Raw genomic sequence first — 11,337 nt, 5'->3', positions numbered from 1 at the left:
CCATTAGAGGAACTGCAGTATTTAGCAGTTACGTGTTGGTATTAAGAGTTTTGTGCTTTGTTGGTTATTAAGATTTTTCCTGATGCAGCCATTGAGAATAAAGTAAATAAAGGAGTTTCAGTGGCTGCCATCTTCTCTCATCAGACCTCATTCTGGATGTTCCTGCACTGACCTGCACACAGAGTTATGAAAGTCTTCCACGAGGAAGAACAGAATCAGACTCTGGATTTGAAACCAGTCTGATTTTCTCTGCGGCGCCTGAAGGCAGCACAGCATCATTTCAGGGGGAACGTGTGAACCTTTCATCCTAATGTAGTTATTGCAATAACACATAACCAGGATGGAAACAATTACTGTTTGTAAGTCTGAAAGTGGAAACAGGAAAAAACTGGAGTCATTTGATTTTCTTATCAAACCACATGATCATATATCTGATGAAAAAAAAAATCAGTATTATTAATAAGTATTGATTTGAATCCAGCAGCTGTGAACAGACATGAATTCACTGTTTTCCAGTTTGAAACTGCGACTGCTCATTTGTAGTCATGGGACTGCAGGTCACATGACACCAAACTCAACGTCTTCCATTAGGACATCAGATTTAATAAACCTGCTTTTCCTCAGCACAGGAGACATCATTCTGCAGAAAAACTCTAGTGAGCTTAATATTTTCCACATTTATTTAAAGCTTCGCTGACTCTCTTACATCTGAGTGGACCTATTCTATGCAGCCTAACTCGGTCATGAGGACCGGGGTGGGAGATTGTCCAAGTTAATGAAATGAAGAGGAAGGAGCAGAGATCAGAGCTCTGCAGCTGCATGAACCTGCTTTTAAACGTTAAGCTAAAAAAAAAAAAAAACAGTTTATTGATTCTGGAAGATCTTCTGAAAGTCACTGATAGGAACTGAAGAGTCGACCGGCAGGAGGATTTTCTCCCTGTGACACAGAAACAGTGATGCTGGGCCCTCTGCTGCTCCTGTCCTTATTTCCAGCTGTGGGTAAGTCACCAAAAGAGTGTGTCTGCTTCTGCTTGTGTGGCACAGCAGACAGTAGTGGATACCATCAGGGCACTTAAAGTATGATTTATGTTTCTTAATTGGTCTATGAAACTGTAGAAAAGAATTTCCCATCAGTTTACTTGAGTCAGAGGAGACAAACAGATATTTAAGTAGCTGTGATGTAACACAGGAGACGACGTGACCGAGAAAGCAGCAAATCTTTATTCTTTATCTTTAAAAAGGAACAAAACTGCAGAAATCAATAGAAGAAAGATGAGAGGGAGATGGATGGAGAGCTGAAGCTGGAAGGAGCAGAGGGAGTGAAGGTGGATGAGTTTAAATATCTGAGGTCAACCATCCAAAGGAACAGACACAAGAGAGGTGATGAAGAGAGTGCAGCAGGGTGGAGCGGGTGGAGACGAGTGTCGGGGTGCTCTATGACAGAAGGAGAGCAGCCAGAGTGAAAAGGAAGGTTTACAGGATGGTGGTGAGCTCAGCTGTGATGATGGAGGTGGTGGCTCTGACACAAAGACAGGAGGCCTAGCTGAAGATGCTCAGATCTTCACTGGGAGTGAGCAGGATTAGAAATGAGCCCATCAGAGGGACGGCTCAGAGTCAGAGAGGCTGAGATGGTTTGGACATGTGCAGAGGAGGGAGGGTGGAGATACTGTAGATGGAGCTGCAGGCAGGAGGAGAAGAGGAAGACCTCAGAGGAGGTTCATGGATAAAATGAAGGAGGACATGCAGAGGGTTGGAGTGACAGGAGGATGCTGGGATAAGGTGTGATAGAGGCAAATGATGGGCTGTGGCGCCCCCTGAAGGGAGCAGCTGAAAGAATAGGTGGTTAGTACTAAAGAAAAAATATTTTTTTTGAGGATATAATTATGAATGTTGATATGCTGACATATCAAATCATATTAGGTAACCTCTGATTAACCCTCTGAGTCACTCTTTGTGCTAAGCATTTTTCCACCCATAATAACCACCAGAACCAAACATGAATGTGTTGTTTTGAAGGACATCGGTTTCTCCCAAAGTCATGATTTTGATTATTAAATTTAATGTAGCTTACATCCAGAACTGAACTCTGAACCATCACATTTGTCCCTCAGTTCCCCTCTTCTGTTACACCTGTGTCTTCCCCACCATCTCACCTCTGGATTGCATCAGATTCCCCCTGAAGTGCCCACCTGGGCAGCTCTGCCTGTCCAGCCGAGCAGTGGGTGAGAAAGGTGAGCGTAACCGGAGTCACTGAAAGTAAATTTAAATGACCCAAAAGTGAGAAAAGGAAGTGAGAGCGGCTGGTGCCCGGCTGAGCGTCCCTGCGGTTTAACTGCTGTTTCTTTCTTTCAGGGGACTTCCGTGTGGTTCTGTACGAGAAGAGCTGCGTCCTGCCCTCCCTGTGCGGACTCACGGCTGAAAAACATGACCTGGGACTCAACGTCACCTTCACCTTCACCAATGAATGCTGCAGCACTCACCTGTGCAACGGAGCTGCTGCCCCCTACTGGACGGGGACATTATTCACGCTTCTCACTGTATACTCAGTTTGGTGAACAGAAAAAAGAAAAAAAATTCTAACACACACACACACACACACACACACACACACACACACACACACACACACACAGTGCAGTGGACTCTATATACATACATACATACAGTGGTGGTGACTTTGCTGCCCTCTCATGGACTAAAGCTGTACTAACGTTTATTTTACAACAATAACAGCAAAACAAACAGCAATAAAAAAATTTTTTAAAAATCTACTCCAGCAGAAAGGCTGCATCCTCAAAAAAATAAAAATAAAAAGGGCAGACACACGCCTTCGGTATCTGGACGGTTTAACATCAGTTATCTTATCAAGTGCAGAACATTTGATCTTCATTGTGTTTCGTTTGTGGGATATTTCCGTTTTTCTGCACACAAACCAAGAAAAAAAGCCTTGAATCTATTGGAATATTTCGTCATGTTTTTATCTTTCTGTACAACCGAACGCAGTGAAACAGTCACTTCAGCTTCTGTGGTCATTTGAGTATTTACAGCAGGGGTGTCAAATTCAATCATATGAAGGGCCAAAATTGAAGACACAGTCTGAGTTGCGCGTCGAACAGAATTAAAAATCATTTTAATCAGCAATATGATTTGAATGGTCAGACTACAGCAAGTTTTTCTCAACACATTAAATAAAATATAACATTTTTTTCTTCAAAAATGACATCAGGAAAAAGTATAATATTTCAAGCTGATGAAAATTTGCTAATTTTTCGGGTAAAAATCGTGATGTGAATTTTTGCGCTTCTTATGCGGAAAAACGCTGCATAAACTGCGCAGTGTGTTCAGTTTATCAGCAAAAGCGCAGCTGCAAACACAGCGATGGAGACTTGCTCTGATTTCCATCCCTGAAGCTGCAGGGACAAAGGTGCCGCCATTTGCGAACTTTTACTCTAATAAACCCGATGTTAGAAGTGAAGCGCAATTTCTCAGCTTTCAGAAACTGTTTGAATTTTTCCGATAGGGCAAACGGTCGCGGAATTACGGTAATTCAAAATTCCTTTGATCAGCCGGTGATACACTCAGTGTTAAACAGCTGTTCACCAGGTAAGGACACCTAACGGGTGCCTCAGCGACGGCACCGTCTGTGTTATGGTGCTAGTGACGCGTTGTGTCTTCAGGACTTTGCTGCGCAGCGTTTCCTGGTGTGTGAGCAGTGATGCACTGTCAACTCACCTGTGCAGGTCTCCCTCTGCATCTTCTCACACATCTGTCCCACCAATCCGCTCTTTTCCCCGCAGGCTGGGACGTCAGCGATCAGGTCCTCTGCCTCCCTCCTGTTTTCCACTTATCATTTGGCCATTTTTGGGAATCAGGCTGCTTATATGTCAATGTAAAAAGGTGCCGTCTGCTGATCACTGATCAATGGGTCACTGGCAGCACAAATGTGTTAGCAGGGACAAAGGTCTCGGCCTGCAGCATCTGTTGCGGTGCATTGTGGGATTTGTAGTATAAGTGCTGGGAGCGCTGTTTACCGTTGGCAATTAATAGTAGCTATATGAAATCATCTCGCGGGCTGTATGAAATTACATCACGGGCCGGATTTGGCCCGTGGGCCTTGAGTCTGACACGTGATTTACATCATTATTTGAAGAGGGTGATGATGTGCCCGATTATCCCGTTAGTGTTGAGGCGTGGATTCAGCTGAATATTTGTTCCTCTCTCTGATGATGGAAACATTATGACGCTGTGAGGCGATGGTTTTCTGTTATCACGGTGTCAGCAGGTGTTTGTGGAGGCTTATGAAGTGAATGATGTTGGCTTTAGATTGTGTGACTGCAGTGGCGGTAAAGCTGATTTGGCTGCAGTTTTTCATGCGTTTCTCAGTCCTGAAATTTTCATGTCTTCTGTTCTTATGAAGATATGAAGGATCAAAAATGCCCACAGAGCCGGTAACTCGGGAAAACTTTCACTGGCAAAATGACACACGGAAATCAGCTGATTCTGAGGGGGTCAGGTGACCCACTTGAAGACGTGAAAACTTCATCAGGCTGTTTTTACATTAAACAGCCAGTAGGTGGCACTTGTTCGTGTCTGTCCGCTTCTTTTGCTCACAGGTGCTGTTAATCTGCCTCCACGCGAAGGCAGCATCACCGGTCGTGATCGCCTGCTTTAAAGTCGAAACGTTAAAACCCGTTTCAGACACTTTGTTATATTTGGGTGAGATTTGCGGCCATGGTTTACCTGCTGCTCCTCCTCCTCCTCCTGCTGCTGCTTCCCCGCACTGAAGGACGGACACCGCGCATCCAGGGTTCAAACCAAACCGCGCAGGTGATGAGGAAAGTTCACCTGAGAGGGACGCCGACTCCGCCGCCGCCGTACCTCCGCCTCCCGGTGTTTCTGGACTCGAAGCTGCCGCTGGTGGAGAAGGAGTATTTCTCTCCACTCAGAGGCACCGGCGCGGAGCCTCTACCGGAGCGCGTCCGGGAAATCCTGCTCCCGATTCGACCCAATACCACGCCGCCCGGAGTCTCGGGTGTTTCCGTGAAGACTTCGTGTAAGAGGACCAAGATGCAGGTCCAGGTGGAGAGGAGCATTCTGGAAGCCGGTGAACCTCACTCTCATCTCACACTGGGCACATGCACAGCCAGTAAGTCTACGAGGGACCACCTTTATTTCGAGTACGGCCTCGGCATGTGCGGAACCAAGTGCAGGGTGAGTCTCAGCGCGTTCCTGCGTAAAGATAGAATTCAAAAGTAAAGAATTGAGACGAGAGCATCATTCTGAGAATGAAGTTTGTATTGGAGTCGGAGATCATCACCCTGCAGGGGAAAACTTTGGTCTTCAGCAGGTTACAGTTCTGCATGAATGAGGAACTCTGCAGGAGCTCCGTGCGGCAGGCTCGGTTCCAGCAGCTTGAGGTCGGCCTGCTGTGTATATGGCAAAAAATAAGGAAAAGCATGATAGGCCCACTTTAAACACCTGCGCTGCGTCCATATTCTATATCAGCGGAGAGTCATTTTTAGTTCACAGCAGGCCTCTCTGTTCAAACTGTGCGTTTGAACGGTGCAGAGCAGAACCTGCCAAAATCTCAAATAAGGGAATTATTAATAAACAAATGCTTTAAATAACATACAAATACTTAAACTGTAGATAATGATAAATTCTGACAAATCGCAGTTTGATTATATTCATTTTTTTAACGTTCATACTGGGCCCCCTTACTTTGATTTCCATTTGATTGCCTTTTTTAAGGACGTTGTTTTGGAGAATAATTCTCAGAGGGAGTTTTCAGGTGTCCTTTCTGAGCAGACCTCAGAGGATTCCAGCTTCATCCTCTTTTTTTCCTCATCGTTACTGAAGGCTGACTATCAGTCTGCTTTCTAAACACAGCCGTCTTGTCTCCGTGTGTCTGCAGATGTCCCGGCCTTTGCTCAAGTGTGATATTACAGCGGATGATTAAAACATACGTAAATAATGTTTTGCCACTTGTTTATTAGGACACATTAAACCGATTAGATCTAATGATGAGGCTGTTGGCAGGAGGGCCTGCATGTCTGTCCTCTCTCACTGAGGTCAGCGTTTAAGCGCTGACGGATGTCAAAGATAAACGCACCGAGCAGGAGTGGATACACACAGCAGGTCTCAGTGAACGCATGCTCATTAGCAGGACTGGAGGCACTGCACCTTTCACAGATTCAAACTAAAAAGGCCGGTCTGCGCATGCACTTGTCTCTGTGACGCACAGTAATCAAAGTATGTGAACTATTAATCGAGATGCATACACAGACTAAATGTTTTGGACACGAACTGCTGTTTGAGCTCAGTTTGGTCACGTGTGGAGCTGCAGTATTTGTGTCCACTGAGGGGCGCTGCGGTCTGATACTGGAGTCAGCTGAACCTTTTTCAGGGTTTGGACTTTTGATGAGGTGAGACTGAACACCTGATGCAGGTGCTGCTGTAAGGTGCTGCGTTTGTGATTATTCACTTTTTTATTTTTATTTTTTTAAGTTCCCATTGAACAAATGATGAAATACTGGACATATTTAAATAAAAATGTTTTAATACATGTTTCAAAAACTTTCATGTATTACAGTAAAATGTATTTTTGGTTTAAGACTAAATCTTAATCATAATATTTAGATTAAACTAAACGGCAGCGCCTCTGATGGCTGCATGGCCGCAGACACTTATCAGATGGGTGTTCTGGAACGCCATTTTGTTATGTTTGACATCTAATGGCAATAAATTGATTCTAATTGTGCTGTGTTGGCATTTAGCTCAGTGTTCAGTAATAACTGAACAGTCTTATCGAAGAATCAATCTTAAATATCTGCTTGCAGATAATTGATAACCAGGTTGTCTATTCAAACACACTCCGATATGACCCACCAAGGCTCCAAGGACCAATCAGGAGAGCTGTGCCCTTAAGCCTGCCTGTTGCTTGTTATTTTAACAGGTGAGACTGAATTCAGACAGCAACTTATTCAGAACACACAAATGATATATTAATGCTTTTTTTTTTTTTTTTTTTTTTTTTTTTTTTATGGTAACAACCTTTTAGGTATCAATACGCCTACAAAGTTGGCTACGTACCAAAGGTACCGATACGCAAGATCTTCAAACAAATGAAGAATGGAGCTAAATTCAGTCTGACTCCACGAAATGGTAATCCTGCTGAAATGTCTGTAATTACTAACCCCAGATGATCTGTGAGGTTCTCTGGTTCCAGAGGTTGGTGCTAAGCCTTAGAACAGTTTGATTCCTGCTGCTAACAAACTGATGTCATCACTGCCTGGGTGGAGGGAAAGACCAGCAGTAAACATGATCATGGCCACTGGGACATCACTCTGTGATCAGGGAAGGCCCGAGTTGTCACCATCTTAGCGCTTTATAAGATAAGACGTACGACATACGTGATTTATTCCCAAAGTTCATGAACTCTTGGAATTCATGAACATGGCAAACGGGGGAAGAATCTGACAGACGCTCCAGAGTTACTGTGACCTGGATGAGAACCTACAGTGTGGTGAAGATGCACTGGCTGTATTTAATAACGCTCCTGATTGAGACCGTTAACTGTTTAGTTTATAGATCCAGGGAGCAGAAGCTTTTAGGTTTAAGGCTCATCAGGGTTGGCCTTTCCTGACCCAGAAGAATATTTACAGAAGTCACTCAATGCATCTGAAAAAATTCAGTAAAAATATATTGAACAGCAGCTCGAGAAAACAAACAAAATAGGAAAACCTCCTCAGTGCAGTTTTATTTTAATGTGCTCAGTTTGCAGGTTTGGTTTCATGTTGGTGTTGGTGGGATGTCTCAGTCTGCCTGTTTGTCCCCAAGTCTGTGCAAACTTGCATTTCTTCTTCTTTGTTGGAAAACTTTCACAAAATGAATATTGAAGCTGCTGTTCCTGCTGACTTCCTGTTTCCTGCTGTCCTCTTAGCTGAGTGGGAACGGCTCTCCCCTTCAGATCAGTACGTGCTTGGAAAGCCCATGTACTTCCAGGCTGAGGCCCTGCCTGTGTCCCACCATGAAAGACTATACATCCACTCATGTTATGCCACTCCAGAGGAGTCCCACACCTCTACACTTAGGTTTCCTGTTGTGAAAAACTTTGGGTAATGCACATCACACACATTTAAAACACACATGGGCAAATGGGCACATGCCATCATCAGCGTTTCTCTTTCTGGTAAAGATGCATGGTTGAGAGCAAAGGTGGGCGCTCCAGTTTCATCCCATACAAAAACAATGCTGTGAGATTCTCTGTGGATGCCTTCCTGTTCAAGGGAATCATGGGAAAGGTGAGTTGAAAAGCTTTGAGGTGAGACTTGAGCTGAAATGTGCTTTATGTGCAGTTTTTCTTGGCTTTGTCCTGACTGCTTTAAATCAGTTACATATGAACCAAAAAGTAAAGCAGTGAGCACAGCTGGAAGTGCAGCTTGACATGTGCATTTGCTCACTTGACAAAAACAGGACTGTAGTATTAAAATATATGTATTGCTTCTTTATACAGATGCACAAGGGTCCCCTGCAGGATTTTCAGCTATCCACTGAATATTTTTATGGCAAATGGCAGTGACAGAGCATGATCTGCCCATTTCAGGCACAAACATCTTACCTAATTTAAGGCCTATGTGTGCACACAGAAACATCTTGCTGGAAGTTCAAAAGAAGAAATGTGGAAAAAAACTCTTGGTTACAATTGCAGTTATTGCACAACATTTCAAGTGTTAATCATCTGAAGTTGACACAGAACGTGAGGAAGTGTTTGGATTTTGTAACGACGTTTCATCACAACAAATCTGATACTGCTGGAAATCCTATTTATTCTCCTTAAATGGAGCCACATCTATGGGCTGAGCAGCAGAGTGGAGTGTGTGTGGGCTGTACCCATGAAAAACTTTCCAAATCTTCTCTGCCAAACAGCTGATTCTGCTGTTGACTCTGGTTTGGAGATTCTGGTGCCCCAGCTGCTGACAAACCAGGCTCGTCATCATTGGAGGGAATCTCAATGCAGCAAGAGATTGAGATGAGATTCTGCAACCAGCAGCAGTTTCATATCTCCACAGTCTGACCAAACTTTATCCTCCAAGATGACCGGGCTCACCTCCACAGAGCAGGTTTATGGGATGGGCCATCTGCAGTCCTGACCTCAACCCCACTGACCACTGTGGGCATGCTGTTGGTGCCAGTGACCAACACAACCCCACTGACAAATGCCTGTTGAAGGAAGGGATGTCATCCCACAGCAGTGTGTGACCAGCATGAGGAGAAGCTGCCCGGCTGCTGGGGTTCTTCCACATGCTGCTGAGGCTCCTGTTACATTAATAAACTCTTAAATTACAAACATGTCTGTTCAGACTTCAACCATCCAATCCAATAAATGACACCAGAGTCACATCAGCAGAATCAGCTGTTATAAACAGGCTTTCCAACAGTATCAGATTTATTGTAATGAAGGGTCGTTACAACAAAAAAGAATCCCCCAAACACACTTCCTGACATTCTGTGCTAAGTTTATTTCATGCTAATAAATGGTTCATCAAGTATGGAAGTTTCAGTGTACGTTAAAAAATGAGAGAAATTCATCCTGATTTTCTTTGTCTGCTGCAGCAGCTCTACATGCACTGCATCATGTCTGTGGGCAGTTCTGTGCCTGCACCCACAGCCAAGTCCTGCAACTACGACACAGCAGCCCAAAGGTGAGCGTTTCCCTGAAGGACTTCCTGAAAACACTAAGGATGATACTGAAGGGCCTCTGCTGTTTTGTGTAGATGGGTTGAGCTGTATGGGTCAGACTCAGTGTGCACCTGCTGTGACTCCAACTGTACCTCTGCTGCATCCACAGGTGAGTCATCACTTCCTTAAACTCTTTGCCTCACCCACCGATGGGGGAGGGGTGATGTGATCAGGTCAAAGGTCCAGGTCACCAAAATTTTTCAACCATTTTAAGAATCCTCACCTCAGAAAGGTTTCTGGAAACATTCCTCATGGGCCCGAGAACATCCGATGTTTTCCTGAAATTAAAAAAAAATTTGCTGAAATTTGGTACTCGGGTATCAAATTTAGACTTTCTATTTTAAATACTCACAACAATGCAGATGAACCACAAACCCTACACAAACATCAGTTTCTCTGCAAATGTTTTGTTCTTTCAGTGTTTTTGAGGATGCTGTTAGGCTCCACAAACATGTATATGCCATCTGTTCATGTGGATCTCATTTATAACAAATAGTCATATTTTAGCTTTCAAGGGTTTTTTCTTTTTTTTTTCTTTTTGGCGTTTTCATGGATTTGTTGACAGTATTTTGCAGTGAAGAGAGACAGAAAGCAGGAGGAGAAACGGGGAAGTCACGTGGTAAAGGGCGACAGGCTGGGACAGGAACCCGTGCTGACCTGCTCATGCACTGAGCCACCCTGGTGTCCATATTTTAGATTTTAAAAGCCAATAAAAGACATTTCTGCTCTCTGTGATGGAGTATAACAGCACTGGGTGGTGTTTGTTGCAGCGTCATTTCAGCACAGATTAAGTTTGGGGTGGGTGAGGTGTGCACTTCTAATAAAGATTTCTGCTGGGATCAAATGATTGAATATGAAACATTTTGCCTTTTCCAGAGACCCAAATAATCAGCAGTAGACCGTGGACAATAGAACCTAAAGTGAAAGCCATCAGTTCCCTGAAGCTCTCCACCGAAACCACAGCAGCACCACAGTCAGCGATGACTGGGTGGAGGAGGTCGTCACAGCCCGTGGTGGCAGCAGTGCTTCCAGTGGAAAAGGTGGAGGAGTCGGAGTGGCCGTTTGGAGGTGGAGTGATGTGGACCGAGGAAGGAGGTGCGGAGAAGCAGGTGAAGGGCTCTGCCTTTGTGGAGGAGGTGATCGCAGAACCCAGACGAATATTTGAAGAAATCTTTGATTTTGACCAATAAAGCTGGACTTTGAACAGATTTCATTTCTCTCCTGCTAATTACAAAACAGTCTGATTACAGTTTGATGCTTTGCATAAATGTGTGTTAAACAGTTTGAGAAAGTTGCTCCTGAGGCAAACGGATTCACTCTAAACCAACAAATGAGAAATGCACTTTCATCCTAACTGAGAGGTGAGAAATTATTTAAGTTCATTTCAAGGTTTTTGAGGGATTTTCATAAATGTTCTAACAATTTTGAGTCTTATTAACATGATAAAAGTGAATTTAATGTGATCATTCAGCTGTAGTGCAGCACTGATTAATCTGACGTCACAGAAGAGAAGATGAGTTACAAAGAATGAGCGACTAATTTCAGTGTGACATGCATTTTATTTCATTATTGATATCCTGTGAATATTCAGAGCCT

General features: G+C 43.9%; 2 protein-coding genes across 2 annotated transcripts; both read left to right on the top strand.

Annotated features, from left to right (window-relative positions):
- The first annotated feature begins 723 nt into the window (after window positions 1–723).
- LOC115794923 (sperm acrosome membrane-associated protein 4-like) lies at window positions 724–2,555 on the top strand. Its single transcript, XM_030750628.1, has 3 exons — window positions 724–999; window positions 2,112–2,231; window positions 2,353–2,555. The coding sequence occupies exons 1-3, from the start codon at window positions 957–959 to the stop codon at window positions 2,553–2,555; spliced, it is 366 nt and encodes a 121-aa protein (XP_030606488.1). The 5' UTR covers window positions 724–956.
- Window positions 2,556–4,597: 2,042 nt separating this feature from the next.
- On the top strand, window positions 4,598–10,941 carry zp3d.2 (zona pellucida glycoprotein 3d tandem duplicate 2). The gene is made up of 8 exons (XM_030750601.1): window positions 4,598–5,211; window positions 6,840–6,955; window positions 7,061–7,164; window positions 7,943–8,117; window positions 8,198–8,303; window positions 9,616–9,704; window positions 9,777–9,850; window positions 10,618–10,941. Exons 1-8 carry the CDS (start codon window positions 4,732–4,734, stop codon window positions 10,929–10,931), a joined length of 1,458 nt encoding a protein of 485 aa, XP_030606461.1. The 5' UTR covers window positions 4,598–4,731; the 3' UTR covers window positions 10,932–10,941.
- Window positions 10,942–11,337: the final 396 nt, after the last annotated feature.

Source organism: Archocentrus centrarchus, chromosome 16 (assembly GCF_007364275.1).
Source record: "Archocentrus centrarchus isolate MPI-CPG fArcCen1 chromosome 16, fArcCen1, whole genome shotgun sequence".
Taxonomy (NCBI): domain Eukaryota; kingdom Metazoa; phylum Chordata; class Actinopteri; order Cichliformes; family Cichlidae; genus Archocentrus; species Archocentrus centrarchus.
The sequence above is the reverse complement of the archived record's forward strand: the minus strand, read 5'-3'. Positions and strand labels throughout refer to the sequence as shown.